This window comes from Megalopta genalis, chromosome 6, assembly GCF_051020955.1.
Source record: "Megalopta genalis isolate 19385.01 chromosome 6, iyMegGena1_principal, whole genome shotgun sequence".
Classification (NCBI taxonomy): domain Eukaryota; kingdom Metazoa; phylum Arthropoda; class Insecta; order Hymenoptera; family Halictidae; genus Megalopta; species Megalopta genalis.
The window spans coordinates 6938735-6962550 of NC_135018.1; the positions used below are offsets into that span (position 1 = coordinate 6938735).

The 23816-nt window shown below is 38.4% G+C and overlaps 1 protein-coding gene across 5 annotated transcripts in view; it reads left to right on the top strand.

Moving 5' to 3' along the window:
- Positions 1-23816, top strand: part of LOC117225885 (protein turtle homolog B) — a 763215-nt gene that overhangs the window by 720017 nt on the left and 19382 nt on the right. For 2 of the 5 annotated variants that reach the window (XM_076523091.1, XM_076523090.1), the window contains one exon: positions 8712-9056. The exons of 1 other annotated variant lie outside the window; for it this stretch is intronic. In XM_076523091.1, the coding sequence (XP_076379206.1) occupies positions 8712-9056 (345 nt within the window). The remainder of the gene's footprint in view (positions 1-8711; positions 9057-23816) is intronic. 2 more of the 5 variants (XM_076523093.1, XM_076523092.1) reach the window with 2 other exon arrangements.

A 23816-nucleotide genomic window follows, 5' to 3' on the forward strand; every position in this document is an offset into this window, starting at 1 on the left:
GTCCGAGCGACTCTGCCAGATTGCGAGCTCATTCTTCCTGCTAATTGCTAACAATTAACTCTGGAACGCCGGCGGGCCGCGCTGGGTCGCGCCAGGCCGAACCGGACCGGACCGGACCGGACCGGGCCGTGCCGGGCCGGCTTTCTCGTAAACGGGCTGTGTACAGTACGCGTTAATAATGCGTGGCTAATTGGGATAGGAGGGAAGGGCGCGTGGGTGGGTGTCGCGGGGCCGTGCCCTCGGCCGTTCTCCTCGTCGTTGACTCTGCCTATTCTACCCGTTGGCTAACTGGGATCGGTGTGCTTCATGCGACTGTTGGCTCGCGTTCTAATTGTCCGGCTGTCTTTTATTGCCGGCCAACGCCGGCAACTCAGTCGCGAAGCGGAATTTCGTAAGCGGTGGCGGCCAATTCCGCGATCCGAACTCGATATCGCTCCTTGCCGTTGGCAAATTCTGCGGACATGACCGACCTATCTCGATTCTAGTTCGTACTCCGAGGTTTCGAGTCATTGATTCTCCGTGGAACGCCGCGCAGTCGTTCTTTTTCTCGGAAAGTTCGCCGATAAGCAATTTTAAAAGCTATAAGCTGCTGCGGCACACACACTTATCGACAAAAGCTAAGAAACAGATGCATATTCTTGGTGTAGCGAACCTTAACGTAGGACAAAAATTTGCGCCTATTAATTTTGAAAATGTTAATTTTATTTTCTTATAATTTTTTCATTTTTTTATCTGTTTTTTTCATCTCTTTTACGTATTTTTCTGTTTTCGTTTTTATCTATTTTTAATTTTTATTATTCTGTTTATTCGTTGCGCGCACTAAATGAAAGAATATTGCAATATAAACAATATGTTGTATGCTTCATTGTAACGAAGACCTGTATTTCTTGAAGTATGAAATATTTATTCAAATGTTGACGACGTCTCTTGAAAATTTAAAGTTTCTTAACTTTTTAGTCCGTAAGTGTATGTTCTATACAGGGTGGATCGAAAATCGTGGTAAAACCGGCTAGGTGACGTTTTTCTACATGCAAAAATACGATACAATTTTTGGCAACTCGAAAGACGAATCGAATTTTCATCGCTAGATTACAAAATAATAATGGCAAATACACTGCAGACATTACGCGTTATATAATAAAGATAGTTATGAAACAGTGAAATAACGTTTTCTGAAGGAAGTACATTTTCGTCGACATACACAAATTGCCTGCATCGATTGCAAGCAACAGAAGATCGTCGAAAATGTATCTCCTTGTGGAAACATTATTTTACTGTTTCGTTTCTGACCAAAGTATGTGAACTTGCGATTGCGTTCCACGCAAATTGCACATAACAGTCCCTCAAATTGCAACTGCTCAAAAAATACAGGGTTCCCCGGAAAGAATCATCCGATTTCAAAAATTTATATTTTAAAAAATTACACACAGAAAATTATAATTCAAACACGAATATAACGGGAAAATGTGCGAGTTTTACTTTTTATTATTTTTTTCTCAATAGGTGGCACTAGATCTTGTCTTTGTACCACCTTTACCTACAAGTGTAAATGAACTGAAAAAACGCATTTGTGATGCTGTACAAACAATTACCAGAGATACATTGCACCGTGTTTGGCAAGAACTTTCATATCGCAATGATATCGTACGTGTAACGAAAGGAAGTCATATTGAACACTTGTAAACAAAAACTCACACATCTTCCCGTTATATTCGTGTTTGAATTATAATTTTCTGTGTATAATTTTTTAAAATATAAATTTTTGAAATCGGATGATTCTCTCCGGGGAACCCTGTATTTTCAGCAGCTGTTAGATGACTGCGTTCATTTTCTTCATTGGTGATCTCCTTTATTTTTCAATGCATCCACTGGTACCGTTAGTTGTAGATTGTTTAACAAAACGTCGGGATCCGGCGTTGGGCTAGTTGGAGAACTTCCATAAAAGTTTCAGGAGGCTTTAAATAATTGGGGTTTTGAATAATTTCGACGGTATTCGAGGCGCGTTTTCGACGATTGGGAACACGAGTTAGAGATTCGGTCGTTCCATTTCAGAGCGGTTTATAGGTACGTATTTCGACGGATCGAAGAAAAATGGGATTAAATGTCGTGTGTTTAAATGACGTGGAAATGCTCGATAAAGGTAACGCGAGATTGTAAACCCGATAATTCTGTTTGTTTTCGGAATACCGGCTAGGGGTGGGGTCCCGAGGCCCAGTGATATGTGTCAATAAACCGGCTGGCAGAGTATCAAGTAGTACGAATCAATGATATTTACCCTCTGGTCGATAAAACCTGCAATCCTATATTTTTTTCGGCCAAATAAGCCCAGATTTTCTGTCGGTTAGTAATACTGCCCACTCGCGCGACCAGCCCGCTGGCTCGGTAATTCATTGAACGGTTTCATTAAAGCGAGATTTCCAAAAGGAAAACGATACGCGCCGAATAACAAATTTGTTTTAACATTATCGCTGACCGGTGCCGTTGACCAGCATCGTTTTATTTCTCGTTCATGCTTGTTCTACGAAAATGATCCCTCTACGAGATGGTACCATAAATCGCAGACCAACAAGTGACAAATAATAGACATGTTAGCGCGATGACAAAATCATTCTAAACTACAAAATACTAATATTAAAGAATATTTAAAATATTCGAACAAGAAGTTCCAGTGGCCAATGCGATTGATCTGCACTACTTAATCCCCTTGTTTCATACTTTTACGATGCACAATCAATTTATTCCGATAGTCTAGATAAATATTTGATATTCTCAGTTCATTCCAAAGTAATTTCAATCGATTCTTGATCACAGTGGCAGATTATCATTGACTCATGTCACTTGATTTCTCATCTACAAAACACATTACAGAAATATGTTCCTTCTGTAATAATAATTTTTTAATAAAGCTGTGTCCCAGGGTAATATCATTCATTAATTAATTTCTTCTCCGTCAACTAGCAGATGTATAAATTGGTTTCTCTTCTTCATCTCTTTTTCACCGCCATGTCAGTAGTTTTTACTTTTAATATCTTCAGATACAATATTGTTAATGGAAACTTTTCCCTGCCGTTCATATCGTTAATTAGCACCACCTAATTCTGTTCACTATCTGCGATCTCCATAATAAATAATTTCCAACACACATGTGTTAAATATTTACACAAATCAAATATCGTGACAGTTATCATTGACTAGTGCCACTTGAATCTTCATATGAAAGATGTTCGAAAAATATTTTTCTTCAAAACTATACAGTAACAAGTCATTATTTTATCTCCAAATTAGTCTTTCACGATTTGAATGTTCGCCGAACATTTATTTGTTTAAATAAAAATGCATCGTTGCCATCGGTATCATCGAGTTGCACCACTGAATATTCTACTGCACAACCTGCATTCTCTACGATAAATTCTTTCGAACTCTCAGACTAAATACTTTCAAAAATCAGAGTCTGCCACAATTATCAAGATATTTTTTCTCGAAGCTAAACAATAATTTACCTCCGAATTAGTGTTTCACAATTTCAATGTTGACAGATACATTTTTTTTAATAGAAATTCAACTCTGCCATCAGTATCGTCGACTTGCACCGCTAAATTTTGTTCTGGATATTTCCATAGCAAATATTTGCTAAATACTTTCAAAAATCGAAGTCTGCCACAATTATATTATTTTTCTCAAAGCTAAACAATAATTTACCTCCGAATTAGTGTTTCACAATTCGAATGTTGACAGATACATTTTTTTAAATAGAAATTCAACTCTGTCATCAGTATCATCGACTTGCACTGCTAAATTTTGTTCTGGATATTTCCATAGCGAATATTTGCTAAATACTTTCAAAAATCAAAGTCTGCCACAATTATATTATTTTTCTCAAAACTAAACAATAATTTACCTCCGAATTAGTGTTTCACAATTCGAATGTTGACAGATACATTTTTTAAAATAGAAATTCAACTCTGTCATCAGTATCATCGACTTGCACCGCTAAATTTTGTTCTGGATATTTCCATAGCAAATATTTGCTAAATACTTTCAAAAATCAAAGTCTGCCACAATTATCAAGATATTTTTTCTCAAAACTAAACAATAATTTACCTCCGAATTAGTGTTTCACAATTCGAATGTTGACAGATACATTTTTTAAAATAGAAAATCAACTCTGTCATCAGTATCATCGACTTGCACTGCTAAATTTTGTTCTGGATATTTCCATAGCAAATATTTGCTAAATACTTTCAAAAATCAAAGTCTGCCACAATTATATTATTTTTCTCAAAACTAAACAATAATTTACCTCCGAATTAGTGTTTCACAATTCGAATGTTGACAGATACATTTTTTTAAATAGAAATTCAACTCTGTCATCAGTATCATCGACTTGCACCGCTAAATTTTGTTCTGGATATTTCCATAGCAAATATTTGCTAAATACTTTCAAACGTCAAAGACCATCGCAGTTATCGTTGACCGATACCACTTGATTGCTGATATGCAAAACGTTTGAAAAATATTTTTCTTCAAAGCAATACAATAACGACAATACTTGAAATTAATTAACACCAAAGGTCGTCGGAATTCTCGTTGACTTTTCCACTTAATTTCCTTCTTGGCGACTTCTCCACGGAACAAAATTCCCTTTCAAATCCCAGAAGGCTGTTCGAGTCGAGCATCATTGAGCAACGCCACTCGATCCTCTCGTCTGCAAGTCTATTGACTCGCGCCACTGTCCTAGACGGACTTCGACAGTTCCACCAAAGCTGAAGAATCGGAAAAAAGGACACCGTCCGTCCGCTCGGTCGTGCGCGCGACTCTTCCTCTGTCATGTCAGCGAATATTTCGGCCGATAAAGCGGCCGTTCCGGCGAACTTCCGGCACGGACTTAGAGCTTCGCGAACGAAAGTCAGATACGGTTGTTACGGGACGTACAAATGACGAAATCGAGCTGCTCGATCGGCGACCGGCCCTCCTATCGGCCAACGGCGTGTCCAGTCGATGGCAGATATCGATTGCGCCGTGACGTTTATATTAAAACATGTTCGGGGCGACTCGCGAATGAGAAACGAGGGACGGACGGATTTCGACAGGAATCTATTGTGACCGGCTCGCGAACGGGACCGCGTCGAAAAATAGGAAATTTACGGCACGCGCGCGTCTTTTTCGAAACGTTGTCGCAGCACATTTTGACACTCCGGTCGCGAGATTTTCTTGGAGAATCATCTTCTTGTTTTTATCGAGCTCGCCAATGGCTTTAGAATGAAATATAAAGAAATGTATGGATTGTCAGAGGTTGATGACTTCGACTACTTAGATTTGTATGCATTCGCGTTGACACTGAACGTTGATTACTGGTATTATATATTTTATTTGATTTTTTTTTTTCAAAATTACTGAGATCGTGACGATTCAATACGTTCAAACACGTTTTATAACACTTTAACTGCCGCGTCACGCAGAAGTCGATCACATAGTTATATATTTAATTTTACGTTATATTTTTTTTTATATTTTCTTTATTACGGGATGTGTTGCAATTTATATAAATAATTTATTTATCTTATGAGTTTTATTAGAAGCTTCTTCAATAACTTCTGCAATTATATTAAGTTGTAATTCAAAAGGAAATTAAGAATCCTACATTTGTTTACTTCAAGATTAACTTCTATATTAATTATTATAAATTATTCATTTGTAAATGTTTTTATTCGAAAAACGAAGTTTCTATTAATATTTAGACTATGACTAAAATTAGGAATGTTCCCTTGAAATTATTGAATAAGTTTAACATTAAAAGATATAATTTATATAACAATCACTTACTTATTATATACCTTGCTTATTTGTGTAAAATGTATTCCTTTATAATTATTTTTATATTATTTATAAATCTAAATCAATCTATATATTTAATATTGTTATTAAGGTTAAAAATTATTGACTAAAATTTGGAGATTGAGGTCTATTATGTTTTCCTAATTTTGTTAATACACGCAAGATACAAGAGTGTTGAAAAAGTAATTAATGCCGTGAAACGTAGCTTGTAATTTCAATTTGTTTATACAAAATACTTTAATTTCATCAAGTTCTCGAAGTTGCTGGTGTGTGGCAGTCGAGAAACGATAATATATATAAGATTAAATATGATCTGTGTTGAATACAGCAGGAAGAGATACGATAAAACGTACAATTGTAAGAAGCTTAACATTATTTTTGGTTCAATGTTGAAATATCGGAGGCGCAAATTGTTATTCGACTTCTTTCGCAACGAATTATTTCCACGAAATTTTATTTTCCACGGAACTCGTGTTTTTGGCTCGTTCGATCGGTATTTCTTTGATGTTAAAATTCGCGGCGATGCCAGAGCGTCGATCCTGAAAACCAAATCCGATCGGGAATAGCAAAACTGATAGTCATTGTATAGGGACGCTTAGCAACCGTGCATACATAATGAGGAACGGTGATATGTCCATGAGGACGACGATATACCTTAAGCCGATCCTTTCGGAATCATATCGACGCGACTGGATACCTTCGACATAATCTTCCAGTGATTGCAAATCGTATTGGTCGGTGAACATCGATGAGGGATTAACGTGGCCATACTGACTCAAACACCGGAGACACATACTGAAACCGCCGGGAGATGAGCGGATTCATGATGCGGTTCCAATGGCGGTCGGATCAATTTGTTTTCGCCATAATAGTCCTGCTAACTATTGGGAATGCCGGAGCCGCGCTGCGACCAGAAACGAATTTTTCGAACGGAAATCGAAATTATCCAATTCTAGGTAGACTTTGGACTTTAGACTCTACAAACGCGAAATCAGTGTTCTTTTCTTTTTTGAAAACTGGAAATTTAATTCTACGAAGAATACCATTATAAATTTATCGTATATCGCAGCAAATATTAGGCACACTGATACAATAAGATATCTCTCTGAAACGTCGCGGGAAATACTTCTCGATAATTCTGATCATTTCGATGATTTGCCTCGGTAGTCAATATCGTCGACTTGCACTATTCGATCCTCCTGTTTACTCCTTTCGCATTGCATAATCAATTCGTTTTAATACTCTCGATTCATTTTTAATATTCTCACGTCCCCCTGGAATAATCTCGATTGAATTCGGATCTCGATTATCGTTGACCAATGCTGCTTAACCCTTAAATGCATGAATTAATGAATTTTATTTAAAAAATAGGGTTATAATTTTTCAAATGAGTGGAAATCGGGAAAAATATTAAAAAAAATTATAAGTCATATCTTATAGGGTTTTTATTGAAAAATATTAATGATTCATTTTTGGTACACTATGCAAAATAGACATAAAAATTCTTTAGTTAGTATGACATATCTATAACAAAATTATAAACCACATGCATACCACGCCAAAACAAAACCAACAAACCAATAAAGGAAGCATAGTACTAAATACATGTCGTAATTATTACCATTAGTGCATGTTGTCCCATTTTTGCATCAACACGAAATAAGCCCTCCATACACATGATAGTTACGGAATATAGACAAAAGTACTAGCAAATTAATAAATAAGAGCCTTACCTTTAGAAAATATTGTTTGTTTAACGAATACACCAAAATATTTCTAAATAATCCACTTCCAAAAGTACGTAAATGAACCCGCTATCAAAAATGCGCGCCAATTGGTATAACGTCAGAAAGATACAAATATTGAAGTCAAATGTCATTATTTTAGTTAATTTTTGATAAGTCAATGGACAAAGGAATCACTGCCATTCAGCCAAATGTATCGATATCAAAACTGTTGTCGGGTATCCACGCAAAAAGCTATTGATTCATTTTTGGGACTCTATGCATTTAAGAGTTAATCTTTTCAGTTTCCCGCTTCCGGAATATTTTTGAGATGCGACAGTTTTTAACGACACATCATTCCTGTTGGCTACGTCGTTGATCAGAATTGTCATCACCGTTGTCCATAGGCACCGTAGAAAATTCGTCTGAATAGTGCAGATCAATATCGAGATAAACTTTAGGTGAACGTTCAATTTAGGAATAAACTTTATTCCTTCTTTGCGTAGGATAAGGATCTGTAATATAGGTTTCCATTTAAAGAAACGAAGTGTTACCCTCCAAATAATCCACACAGCGATCAACAACAAAACAGTTAACAAGACACTTTTGTATTTCCCCGTTGAAATCGAGTCTGCACGGTCGTGTACATACTTCGAATCCAATCGTCTCAAAAAACGAAGATCCATATCGAAAAATCCTATTATCGTTTCTTGTTATCAGCTATTCGCCGTACCTTTAACCGACATTCGTTTCAAGCGCGCATTCCACGATCGTAGTCAATTCCCGTTTTCAGTCCCCTTCAAAGCCCACGACACTCTCCAAAAAGCCGCCCCTGAAAAGAAAAGAACAAAACCGACTCTCCCTGACAGTATCCGAGAAAGACAGCAGAAAACCATAACGGCAGAAGCTTTGAGTCCGCGCGGGACGCCAAAGTACGTCCACCGATCGGGCGCGCTCGAAACTCCGCTATACCCTTTTGACCCTAGCCGATCACCAACAAACCCAAAGACCCTCCAAAAACCAAAAACCAGAGAAAGAAAAGAAAAAAAAGAAAGAAACAAAAAAAAAGCAAGCGCGCGCGTCCCATAAAAAAGACCCTCGAAAGTAGCAGTAGCAGAAGCCTGAGGCTGGTGTGTTGTGCCGGTGTGGTAGCAGGTGAGAGGCTGGCGCAACCTCCGCCCCCGGAGAATTGCACGATCAGGGAAGAGAGTCGGACAACGGTCAGGGTGAGCTGCGCCGAGAGCGAGTACATCGACCCGCGCACCGCCACCTATGTGCTGCAGGTCTTCGACGCCGACACCAGGCGCCTGCTGGCGTCCACCACCAGCATGACGCCTAGCATGCTCGAGATCACCGATCTGCCCGCGGAGAGGAGTTACTCGGGCCTGGTGCTATCCCTGAGGATCATGACCGAGCACGCGATGAGCGACGCCACCGTTCTTCACAGCCCGCACTTTGTTCAGGAGGGTAAGACACCGGAGCATCAACGATACCCAGGTAGGGGCCAGCTAGTGTTCGATTTCGAGTCATCGTGCGCCATCGCGGACCATCCACTATCACCGCCATCGCCATCACGAACCCGACCCTACCCAACCCACCCGCCGGTACACCCGCCATTGTCTCCCGATGTCTATTGTTCGTTTCACGTCGGTTCACGTCGATCCGCGTGGACGTCTGTTTGCTCGTTACTCGCGGCCGCTCGACAGCCTGGCTTTCATACACCACGGATCTCTGTGTACCGGGTGTTTGGCAGCTTCTTCGGGTCGCGGGCGCGGAATCCCGATGCCAGGACCGGAAAGAAATCGAGTCGGCTCGAAACCCCGGTTGAAATCGGTTCTCGAAAGTATAGCTCGTTGGTTGAGATCTTCTCATTTCTCTGAACTGTTTGTATAAAACGATGCGAAGTGCCAAAAATGCGATCCTCTAGGAGAAAGAGGAAACAGTCGGCAAACATCTTCAAGCTGTTATCTCTTTGCGCTCGACAAGTGACTCTCTGAGGCGTCGCTAGAAATTGTTTCATCGCGCGCCGAAATAACATGTATCGGTCGTACGCATAAAATGCACTAACAGAGTCGTATAAAATGGAGCTGTTGTACACCGGAAACGCTATTTTGGATTTAGTGTTAACGTGTCTTCGAGTGCGAAGGGTTGACGAGGCTTGATTTATTTGTATCTTTACGTGTGGCTAAGACCGCAACTACGAAGTATTTGAGACCTCTTAAAAACAAAGTTTATCATTTATTACGTTAAATCTCTACACTCGAAGCCATTTTTATTCTAAATCCAAGATAGTGTTTTCTGACTTATACTGTTTCCATTTTACATGCGTTAGCGCGGTTTATGGATACAAAATCGAGTCTTGCAACTCGTACAACAGTTACCTTTTTAATAGTCTCTTAAATATAAAAAAAAACATGATAATGTACAAATTATTTTGCAACATGATGTAACAATTTTTAGAAATGCCTTAGAATCGGCACTCAAGTTCAAAGGGTCGATGATAATAAATAAAATGAATCGATGAAGAAAAGAATTGATTTTTAGAAGAAAGCCTGTATGTGTCGCATTCTAGTTGTAAAATGTACTGAAAGTACCGATTCTTTAAATAGTTTAACGAACCTAGCCCGACCCGACCCGATTCGACGTTGTTAGATTCTCTGGATAATTTTGAAACAATATTTCAAAGCCAATGGCTTGGCTTCTGGTGATTAATTTGTATTGGGAATTGTTTAATTGGGATAATTAACCCCTTGCCATGTGACGTCTTTCACTACCATGCTAATTGGAACACGGCTGTCGATGACAGATTCGATGCCACATAATTTTCGAGCATTTCGTATGAATAGCATTGATTTTGTTCACTGTAGAATGTAGAAACTAATGTTATCAGTAAACCGGATTTTTGTGCATTTAAGTGAAAAATTAGTAGATCAAAGGCGAAATATCACAAAAACTTAAGCGACTTAATAATATTTTCATTTCATTTCAGTTTATCACTGTCAGCTCATTCAGATTGTTAAGAAATAAAAAGTATGTCCATATAGTTCCCGTATGTTGCAATCGATGAGAATTTTTATTTTGCACAGAAAACCGCAGTATAGTTATTAGTAAGCATTATTGGTCTCTTAATAAAGAAATTTGTGTTCGATAATCTTGTAATGAATATTTACAAGTATTTAACATTCACTCTAATTGCTAAATATTTATATTATATTTATCCATATCTAAATTACATTATTAGGCAAGAGGTTAAAAATATGTAGAAAATGTTAATGAAACATTAGAGGCAAGCAACGAAATAGCAAATCGTCTTGTTACAGTCTTAATTCTAGGGCTACAAGCGATAAAACAATCTTACAAACGAAAAAACGCTTACGATCTTGATAAAACAATTAAGAACAAAGGAATATTGAATTAATTGCCAGAAGAGCGTGGACGCCTTTAACCTCGCGGTCGCAATAGACCAAAACATCGCTGTACACAAGCGTCGAGGGTCGATCTTTTCAATTCTAATATCCTTTTGGAAGAATCATCAGCTAATTAAAATGTTTAATGAGAATCTTTGATCCTGTCGTTGCGTTAAGAAGTTGCCGCCTCGTGCACTGAAATCCCAAGAGAGAGTTTTGGTCGCGAGATTGCACTTTGCAGCGAGCCGAGCGCAACATCTGCTACTGCTTGGTATTATGCAAATTATGGTCTTTTTATTCGAGTTATTTCAAATTAACATATCGGCTACCGCTACTCGCCTTTGGATAACAGTTTTCGCGGTTCAAGTATTTCGTTAAATGCGATCCACTCGCGAAATACGAGTAGATTCTTCGAATATCCTTATTATAATCTTTGAATTAGTTTTTCGACCAATGTATGTAATGTAAATTTACGTTTTTAAATAATGTAGAATTACGTTTCGCGAACTTACGTTCAATTTTGCCAATTTCCTTTGGGAAACCGGTTGTAGCCCTTAGCAACGAAAGGGTTAAAAGTGAAGCTCCGTAAAGGGTATTAGTATCAATCGACCCTTTGACCAAGACATCTGCAACGTAATGCGATACCGTAAGATAATTATCTGACAAAGACGTGACTCGCAGCTAAAGGAGTCAAAGAAGTCGCCTGTAAAAGCCTCAAATCTTTGATGAAATAGTTAATGCATTTTTACTGCAACTTTCAATAATGTCGTGATTCCATTTTTCCTTCTTTTACTTTCTAATTTCTCGAATTTATTTATTTATTTATCGAACATCAACGGGCCAAGCGACCTTTTAATTTGTCTTCAGAAATTCAACATAATGATAATAATATTAATAATAATAACAGTAGCGATCACAAAATAACAATCAAAATGAATGAAAATCAAAACAAATATGATTAGAAAATACAAAACGAACATAAACTGTGCATTCTAGCTTCTCTGATAACATTATATAGATGATATTTAAATTGATTAAAACCATCAATGAAGAAGTCAATTTCGTTAGTACGAGTCTTAGTCAGAATGAGAATGCTATTCAAAGGACCACCATAAGAGAAATCCCGTGGAAAATATAATTGAGTTGTTGCAAAAGCAATTTCGACTTTCCAAATAGATAGCCAAATAGTTCGTGCAACTTCTAAAATCGACTGTCGAATTGAAAAATCGAATTTATAATCGAGTAGCGAGCAAACCAACCGCGTGCGATCGACGTCGCGGAAACAGATGCAGGAAAATTCATTGAAATTCGATCTTCTAAACTGAGCATCTTCTCCAATTGTACCTTGTATTCGGTATGAAATTCGAATTATCGACGAATCTTAACGAACGAACAACAGAAACCTCTCCCCAGAAACGAGTGGAAGGTAACAATTTGCGTGTACTAGCACCATCTTGAGGACCAGTGAAATCGGTCGTTAGAGTATACACAATACGTGTTATTCTGGCTCTGGAATTCTAACGCGATAGATTCACGGTAGATACGGCTCACTCCAGGATATTAAATCTGGTTGAAAATTGCGCATAGAAATGAATTCGATTTCGAGATAGCTATTCCGGCCGAACTAATCGCAAATTGAAGTCCGATCGAAATTGCGTACAAATTGATGAAACCTGTCAGTTTCCTCCCGCGATCTGGCATTTTTCGGTCTTCTAATAGTCGCAGTCCTGATTTCTACAATTGGATCTACCATCTACGATCCAACCATGAACAGCAGTTCAGAATTATTTTCAACCCTATGGGTCGATGCATTTGTATGCGAACAGCGTTGAGTAAATGTTATTCGGAATAACGAATAAAATAATAACGAACAAGCTTAATTATTTGTTATACGCGAATAACGTTAATTAAGTCATTCGTCATTCACGAATAAGAAATAAAATTAAGTCATTCGTCATTCATGAGTAAGAGATAAATTTAAGTCGTTCGTAATTCATGAATAAGAAATAAATTCAATCCACTCGTTATTGAAAATATTCGAACAAAATGATAATGAGCATATTTTTAAGAATATAGATTATTAATCATTTTAAACACTGTTTGAATATATTATACGTTTATTAAATGTTTTCTGGGATAGACATCATTTTCGAGATATTTTCGTTTCCCTCTTAAAATAAAGTTTTCTGATTATACTGTGTGCCGTTGTATTGTCGCTTTATAATCTTATTCCTCAATAGCATCTAGCCCATGTCGTCACTTGGGATGAAACTTGAAATCAGAACTGGAATTTCGATAACCTTTAATATAAACTTCTTCTGTTCCTAACAAGACTTTTTTGTTTCTCACATTTTTTACATAACGCAGTAACTTTCTTCTTGCAAATAGAAACATTCGTATGTTAAATACGATATCAAAAAAAGTGACCATCCGGTTGAATTAAATTGCATTTATTAATTTATATTTTATAAATATAATAATATTATAAATATAATAGCAATTTATGAATTGCTATTATCACAACTACAGTCAGATATCTCGTTACTTTACACACTAAACCAACACAGAAACAGAAACGCTCTTGTTTTTATTTTATTATTGCAATATTACATTTTCATGTTTTTTGACATTATATTTATATTATTAACGCTATATTTATTTATTTAACATTACATTTATTTTTTTAACATTACATTTATTACTTGAACATTACGATACCTTTATTCGGGGATGATAAAATTGTCCAAAATGCTGCTACCGTCGTTTATGAACACTGAAAGTAAAAGTGTCCAGGCATTTAAAAACACGCGTCGTTACATTGTTAAAGTGCACAAATCTTCCGTGAATTTTTAAATTCGATTTTCTCGTAAACGGATCCCTTCGACATGTTTTCGCATATAGATTTCCTAATCCGAAGATAACGATGTATTCTCGAAAAATTCTTCATCAATAACTTCCAGCAGAAACCCGTCGATCGAGACCGCTGAAGGCTTAATCTTCGTCCGCGGCAGAATTTTCGCGTGGACACGGTTGAAATCTGCGGGCTGTTTACATTATGCAAATCAAGATCCGATCTTGAATTAGCCAATGCGCTATCGGGATGTCAAATTACACTGTCAAACCGTGCGGCGATACCTGAATCCGGAATTCACGATCGTCGGGCATAATCTAGACTTAATCCAGGATCGTGTAGAGATCAATTGGCTCGCCGGTTTAATCATTAAATCATTGGATCATCCCGGTGAATCCGACTGAAAACCTGATCGAAAATTAACGTTCGCCGACGCCGGAAATTAACCGACGGCCAATTCAGAGTTCTGCACACAGCCGGACTTGGGACGTGTGTACATATGTATACGTTCCAGGTGTGTTGGACGATCTGTTCGTCAAGCCTCGTCAAAGCTGGACACCGGAAGCTCGACGATGCACCGGCATCTAAAACTAATCCGAAAGCAAGTAGCCGGCTGAATAGAATTCAATTTTCCCGCTAAACCGTCGGATCACCTTATCGGATCTATCTATCAGCAGATCCGGGAACACTGTACACGCTTAATCTACCGGCCTCGATCACTGGTGTCTTGATCGATGCTGGATTATTCTGCCTTGAGGCCGAGCCGGGATTTTGCACGCACGTTGAAACACCCGCGACTGTTCATTAGGTACATCGGTTTAATTGTTGCTTGATAGACAAACCTTTTTGACCAACTTGTTTCTTCGACTGTCTTAAGGCGAATTTACACTTTGCACTTTGGACACGCGTCCGGGATGATTCGTCGCGGCAAATATTGTAAATATTGTTGTGTAAATATTGTTTTCATCCGCGATAATTCCTTATTCAAATAATTCCTTATTCGAATTATATATTCGAATTAAATATTCAAATAATTCTTTATTCGAATTATATATTCGAATTAACTATTCAAATAATTCTTTATTCGAATTATATATTCGAATTAAATATTCAAATAATTCCTTATTCGAATTATATATTCGAATTAAATATTCAAATAATTCTTTATTCGAATTAAATGTTCGAATAATATTTTATATGAATAAATTATGTTGAACTTTTGTTATCAAAGATAAGCAAAGCAAAAGAATACAAAAGCAAAGGTGATTTCAACATCTCCCACAATATTCGCAGTGTATTCGTAACGGTTGATTGATCATACTGCTTGATCTAGCAAATCAGCGTCACTAAACCTGTCCTAATGAACCGCCTCAATAATGATCAATGTCTAAAACCCGATTAATAAAACTCGCGGTAGACAACAACGCGGTACTCAGAAATAAACAAACTAAACGACTAAACAAAATTGGATACGTCTCATTCGATAGAAGCAAAGCGAACCTACGATATTAGCGGTGTCAATTCACGGTAACCGACTCCACTTCCCTGCTATATTGTCCAGAATAAACTCGTTCTTTAGAAGAAAAAAGCTCTCATCACAAACCCGCCGAACCGAAAAAATGCGGTTAACCAACGCAGACTCGGCGACCGCCGTACGAAAGAGACATCGTATCGTACCGGCTGCCCGCGTCCCAATTTCATCAGCAGAGCGTGAAGTCATCGGACGTCATCGGTCGAGACAGGAATTCTTCCGTCCGAGAGGTAGTCATCGCCGAGAACACTTAGCCCGAAGGTCCGTCCAGAACGGACTCGTTTCGAGTACATTGAACGTAATCCACGAGGGGTGGGAGGATTAAACGATCACCTCGGTTCGGCATCGGAACGATCCCCTGTGCTGATTAAATTTGTAGAGAGACATTACCTCGGCTCGTGTAACGTGTCGGCGGTTATTAAACGTCCGTTGCCGCGTTAACGGTTAAAGTGAACCATAAACGGGCCGCAGAACCTGATTACAAAACGTCTTTCAGCTAACCGCCACGAATATGTAAATGGACGGCACCTCCGTGAATTCGCGGTGAAAGGTCCCCGCGTATACATCCTGTAAACGATGGCTGGGTACACAGCGGAGACGCACAGACAGACTGATATAGATAGAGCGAGCTAGAGAAAGAGAGAGAAAGCGAGAAAGTGTGTATGAGAGAGAGAGAGAGAGAGAGAAAGCGAGCGAAAGGAAGAGAGAGAGAGAGACAGCGAGCGAAAGGGAGAGAGAGAGAGAAAGCGAGCGAAAGGGAGAGAGAGAGAGAGAGAGAGAGAGGAGATGATGATGATGAGAAAGGATGGGGGAGGACGACAGAGTCCGGAGAAGCGCCAAGGGTTCCAAGGGACACCACCAAGACAACCGCTTGCACGTGCAAACCTGCTCGAGGACGTTCAGAACCGAAATTGGTCTGCGGCTGAACCCGATCTTCCTTCGTAGTCAAGTGAGAGAGGACAGAAGTTCGATAAACGTGCTTCCACCGAGCCGGATGCTAGAATTGTCTGCGCGCCCGACGTCTGCGAGGTCCCCGTAAATCCCTGGACTTGATTAGTCTTATAAATAAATGAATACGGTGATTGGAATCCGATTAAACGGCTCCCCCACGCAAAGTGATTCCGAACGGCGTGCCCTCGGTTAACTAACTACCCCCACTCTCTCTCGCCGCGCTCCCCCACTCTACGCCTCTTCGGAGGTAAACACACATCGGTCACACCACCCCCCCTGTCAACCGCCATCGATATGTTCGTGCTCCTGATGTTTTGATTTAGTGGTCCCGAGCCCTCGTTGTGAATTTGCATTCTTGGATATCGGACGATTTAATAGCTCAGACTCGGCCCGAACTTGTTCGATCTTGTAGTAAACACTACACGCCGCGCGACAGAAGACATCCCAGGATTTCTAGTATTTCTTAACACATTAAAGGCGGGAGTCGTAGTACTACGATTTATCTCGACTTCTCATAAATATGTACTTTAAAACATTTTTTGTGTGATTAGTGTTTAATTCTTTTTTAATATTTCTTTTAGTTTTAAGAGAGTTTAAATAAACTTTTTTAAGTCTATATATATATATAAATATTTTTATGATTACGAAAAACGAGCCGGGGCGGTCGCCGCGTTACCTAGCATACTTTCGTCAAGATCCCCCGCCATTAACACGTTCCGTGCCACGTGTACCATCCATGGTACACGCTTGCATGTTTACTTAGTGAACTGAACAAATTGTTTACAAGAAATTTAGAACCGAAGAATCAATTTCCACCGCAAGAATGGGCGTTGATAAGTTTTTGTTACGTTGTTATGTATACGAGAATTAATAATTGCACGTAATACATCAAGTTTTAGTAAAATATCAAAGTGTGAAGATTCGAGTAAAAAAAGCTCGGCACGGAACGTGTTAATGTGTTAATGCTACATGTAGGAAGGTTTTTGTATATATGTGTGAACGTATACGGCGTATCTCTTTTCTATAGACATATGAAAAGTTGACCAGCATTTGTGCTGTTTTACAGTAGCGATAACAGTTTCTAAGAAAAGCGAGTGCGACGAAACTATAAGATAGCTTGAGAAGTTCGTGGAAAATCGACGCATCAATTGTTTTTTTTTTGTTGCTTCTTAACACTAGAACGACGCAACAAACAAAAACGAGATAGAAATATATTTCTTCTTTCAATCGTCTTCAAAAGAAGCTCGAAAATACCGTAGTAATCGTAGTTCCAGTTCGAATATTGAAGCAAGTGGTAAAAACAGCGGTGATAATAATCGCCAGACGTGAAAAAGTCGTAAAGCCACGATTACGCAGGTTTACTCGCTGCTCGGACGCGAGTAAACGAGTCGTAACAATCGTTCCGATTACATGCCGCCGCGTTTATTATCCCCACCGATTAGGTCGGACGTGTTTAACAGCCAGTAAACCAGCAGCGTGTAATCGCCGGTAAGACTCGGGATCAACACGCGACTGACACTATCAAATTATAGTAAAAGAGTAACGATCGACGCTCCGGCATTTCAATAAATCATCATCCCACACGCATTTCTCGCCGATTCTGAAAATGTACTGCACGCATATCGTGTACTTATATTTTCTTCATGTTTTGTTTAACACGTTGAATGCCACGGGGGTCACCGGTGACCGGCACTTAACTTGGCGGTGACGCCATGGGGGCCACCGGTGACCGGCGCGCCCAAATTGATAGGAATATATATAATGTAAAACAAATGTCAATATCTAAAATTTTGTATTATTACCATCGTCAATTCGAACAGTGACCCCTGTCGCAATTAACACATTGCGGACGGCTCACGAGATATCTCGTTTTTAGCAAATTGAACGTTGCGGACGGGTCACGAGATATCTCGTTTTCATGTTTTTTTTTATTTAATCGGCAACAAGCAACCAGCCGCAAATATTTCTGTTACGTAACCATGGTAACGAAGCCTCCCGCATTCCTAAGTAATTTTAGCGAAACAAATGAATCATTCCAAGCATGTAGAAATGATCAGTCATTATAGCCACTCTAAATCAATATTCAAATTTGTATAATAAATAATAGTTAAAATGTAAAAAATCTTATATAATAAACAGATATATAAACTATGTATATATAGTATTATTTAAGAATACTAAATGCAAATTAGAAATGTGCGTATCCGCTTCCTGTTACTTGCCAAGCATGTTTTTGGAGCGTTCGAAAATGTGCGGTCTTTGAGGGCGTGTTGAACGCGCAGAGCCCCGTCCGCAATGTGTTAACATGTCAAACATGGTTATACACTGTAACTTATCTATTGCAGATAATATTTCAACATCATATGTATCACATAAAAGAAAATTCATCGTGGCGCCACGGACAATTTCTGTGAAACCGGCGTGGCATTCAACGTGTTAAATACAATATTGTCGTACACTAGATATTTAATAAAGAATGTCAAAGTATACCTCCTTCGCATCTAGTTGGCTGTTTCTTGACGAATATACTCGTCACGAAGAAATGTCGATATTTCGTATTACGACGAGTGTACTCGTCACAAACAATTAAGTAGTCTCGAAAGATATATAATGTGTTTATTTTATCCTGCACATATTTTTGAAATATCTTCGTTATTTTTGCTAATATAGAAAAATGTGTTATAAGAGAAAGTAGGTGTTATTGTGCACAAAAATTAGCGGTGACGTTCAATACTTGACGAGAAATGATCTTGAGAGAAAAGAACTATAAATCATAACATACTTACCGTTGAACTAAACAAAGCTGTTCGGACACAATTTTGTATAGCAGTAAAAATGTCGGAGATATTTCGATATGCAGGATAAAATAAACGCACGGTATACTTTGATGTTCTTTATTAAAAAAGAAATTTTATAAAAATGTCGTATTTGAACAGAATACGAAGAAGGCCAAACATATACAGTATAATTACAGCAACACTAGCACACTTTTCGAAGATATTGCTAACTGATTAATTAGTTACTTGAAAATCATTCGAATCATTTGACAATCCAAATCAATCTGAGTCTCGGAGATGAGAAGTATTGCTGACCATCGGTGTCCACCATTTTGCAAGGTGCTGTCACGATGGTCAGCTGAAAAGTCTTACAATTAACAATTGAAAGTGAGGATAGTGAGAATAAATTAAAAAAAATTGCATCGTTTTTGCAACGAAGAACGAGAAGAAATTGTATAAAACAGGGTAAAAGTGCGAAGGATCCAATTTATCAAAATGTATGGCGGGTCGTTCATTCGAGGATGAGCGCGCTACATTTCATTTCTATTTTTAGCGGATGTCGCTCCGCCTAAGTGAAACAACTGAAACGCGATTAGCAAGGCGAGAGGATTATAAAATTGCTTTCGACTTAACTCGGCCCGGGAATTGTCGGGAGGTGTCGAGCGTTCCTGTATCCAACAACGGCGACGACTGCCTCCTGCGCTTAATATCAAGTTAGAATCACGGGGGCAGAATAAGAGGTCTACTCGTTTAGGGGAGTTCGCGGATTTAAGTGGATTTTGATTAATCTCGAACTTGAGTGAACCGGCACAGTTCTATGGACGGTGCATCTGAATCCCAGATTTATTGCCGTCCTAACGACGATGCTCCGTCCGCGATGCTCCGGCTGCATACACTGCACTGGGAACAATCACGTGTTACGCGGAATGAGGAGAAAATAATATCGGCCCAATTATATTTGGATGATCCGCCGTCCAAGTACCGAGTCCGTGATTATTAACAAGTTTCGTTTCGGGAACTGTTGTCGATACGATCATTCATTATTATACATTCACTAGCACGTCGATTATTATAGTCACCATATAGAGTAGAGTTGTGCTAATCTGTAATTCAACTTTGAAATTTAATTACATTGTATTCGAATTTCATCACATTTTAATTACATTTTACATTTGTATTTCAATTACATTTTATTCCAATTTCATTGTATTTCTATTACAGCTACGTGATAATGTCAACCTTTCAGTTCATTCAGTTGCGAATTATCTTAATCATGGGTGTAATTCAAGTGCCATGCAGTTGAAATAAAATGTAATTTAAATATAGTTCTTTAAATCACGATCCAGAACCTTGAGGAAGTAAGATACATTTTTCTGTTCTTCTTTCGTATATACTCATTCTTTGTCTCTTCTGCGTATTTTTATCATTACAAATTAATTTACTATATTTTAATTCGTATAATTCCAATGGAATCACATCATAAATCGTAAGTTTAATTCGAATTTTAATTAATTTGTAATTTTAATTCATCTACATCATAAATCGTAACTTCAATTCAGTTACATCGTAACACGTAATTTTAATCCAATTACAACGTAATTCGTAATCGATGTAACTTAATTACGCAACTGCGTTCCAGTTGCAATTACGATTTACATTATAATTGAATTGAATGAAGATCTGAATCACGAGTTTCAATGCGATCGAATTACGGTGTAATTTTATTATTTTGCAATCATAATTCCTTGAGTAAATTATCGCTGAAGCTTTCCAGACCAAGAATGGTCGTGATTACGTACTCCGATCGACAGCCTGACAAGCTATGAAAATTCCGGGAAACTAGCATATGTACATATGTATATTCAAGTTACCACGAAATGCGCTGCGCTCCGTTTCCTCGGGACACAGTCGATCCGGTCTATCTTCCAGGTAAAACGAGCGATCGGTCCAACTAATTGGCGGTCGGTCGTCGCTCACGCGGATCAATTCTGGCGCGCAAACGCGAGGATATGGATTCGATTAATCCGAAATTAGCCGGTTCGGTTAAGCCGCGGGACAGCATGACTGTCGTATCGACGATTCCTCTCTGGACAAGATCGACGCCCTGCGTCGTCGCACACCCGCGAGATTCGGGGGTTGGAACGTCCGCTGAACTCTCAAATATTTAATTTTTTTAACCACTAATATATATTGTTATATCACGTTTTAAACTATCAAAGTTTCGATTTAGAGAATTGTTAAAAGTGTAACTGTTGTATGAGTCGCAAGGCACAATTTCATATACATAAAATGCATTTTGTCATATAAAATGGAAATACGATAAGACAGAAAAATTATTTTAGATATATACAGTTGAAATGGCTTCGAGTGCGAAGCATTAATTTTAATGCTAGATTTACGCAGCACTAAATGCAGCTATTTTATATTAGTTTATAAATGTAACAATAAGAGGTTTATATTCTGATTGTTAACACAAGTGTCACCGTAATATTTTTGCCGCAAGTAAATATATTGAATAAACAATTCATAGATGTATCTTTACAATCTGAATAATGGTGAATTAAAAAATTAGTGGCACGTTATTTTCACGGATTCCGCAAACCTAAACCAAACGCTATTATACCGGTACTTTTTCATAAACCGGTTACCTTCATAACTAGACCGCGAATTTGTATGCAAAATGAAAAGTTTGTGCATCAGATGCAAGAAGCAGGTGCTGCATAAAGATTTATCCCAGTTTTGAATAATTTTAATCAGTTATAAATAACATAATTATATTGTTAAATTTTTCTAATAATATCACTGTTGAATGTTTTATCTATTCATCTTTGTCATAAACGCATAAAATCCGCGCTCTATTCATATAACCTTTATAGAAACCGAAATACTGGTACGACATCACACCAATATATGAAAATACCGATATATTTTTACCTCTGTTCAAAGACTCGTACCGATAAAAGAAAAGAAAAGCGCTCAAAAAGTGTCAATTGAATTGCTAAAGTTGTTTTTGACAACGAAAACTGCTGATAGCTCCTAACATTGTGCAGTTATTAACTCTTCCGCCTTACGTCACGACAATATGGGAAATAATGCCGGTATAATACCTAACCTCAAAATATTTCGGTTTTCAGTCTCCGCGTCGAAATATCGGCAATTCTGGAAAGAAGCATAATAAAAGAGACGGGGTTTAAGGGGAGGGGGGGGGGGAGAAAAGTGGCAGCCGAGGAAAGGATTGAAGCGAAACTGCCTTTACGATCGCGTCCCCGGGAAACGTACATTTTTACGAGCTGCTTTTTACGAGCTCGACCCCCCCCCCCCCCCCCAGAGACGTGCCCCTGCAGAGGACCACGTAGAAATCTCGGCACGCTTTTAGAATGTCATCATTTATTTGACGCGTTCGTTCACTCATTTGGCGGAACCCGCGCACGAAGCGGTCCATTTTCATCTTTCTTTCTCTCTCTCTCTCTCTCTCTCTCTCTCTCTCTCTCTCTCTCTCTCTCTTTCCATCCCCATTCTCTACGAAAACTGTTTGCCCGCCGACAGGAAGAGCGTTTTCACGACGACACTTTCTGTTCTGTTGCTTTTTTCATTTCCCCGTTCACGCTTGTCCGGGTTCGGAAGATCAGCGCGCGTTCAACGACGAAATTACCTTCGACCACGAAATCCTACGAATCCGGATCTACTTTTATCATAACTAGATGCGGATGCTGAGATACACCGCCTTGGGTTTGAACAATCGATTTTTCGTTTCTTTGGGAATTAGGCAAATTAGGGCCCACATTGGGCCGGATCAAGAAATTCAGCGACATTTTGACGAGAAATCAACTTTCTCTTATTGCTATTTTATTAACGTATCGCTGTTCTAATTCAATACTGAGACATTAAAAAAAAATGAACTTCATTTGGAGACACTCTACTATTTCATACCAAATGGTATTATCTGGATAATGGAATACTGACATATCTTCAAATGTACAAAGCAAAAGCATTAATTATCACATATCTTCCTAACTGTATCCCTCTCGCATCGTCACTTAGATTTATTTCGTTCCCGTTAAATATAACTTGAAATATTCGCGATGCAACCAGACTACGGATTTTATGCGTTTATTGAATAGAAACGAACGGACGAGACACAAAATATAGGAGAACCGTCGGAATGACTTCCCTGATCATATCTATTTCACATCGACTGCATTCATTTTAATTTCCGATCCTGCAGGAAACTAAGCCGAAAGATCTATTATGATAGAATTGAACAAATCAGATACAAAACAAGGAGAACCGCAAGAGAATTTGCAAACCCAGTCACATTTGCAACTTACTAAAATTACTGAAACGAGAACTCAATGGCTCTGTTCAAAACTCTTGCTCCCAGCAAACAAATCAGTCACTCTTTTATCTCGCATAATGATCCGAAGTTTACGTAACACTTGCCGGACTTACGTATCGTTCACATGTTAGTCTTTGATATTTTAACAAATATAGGTGTTATTGAATTTAAAGGAAAAGGAAACGATGATAAAAATAAAAGAAAAATACAAGACACACAAGAATAAAAAAAAAGGAAAATAAAATTCAAATGTTTCTGAACTTTTGTCAGTAACTGCACGTCTATTTTATAACCGCCTCAATTATCACGGTAAACATCGAAGACTCGAAATGCATCTCTTTCGCAAAGTGTCGCCGACGAAACTCTTTTCCCCGAACAGGATCGATTCGCTCTTCCAGGTTTCT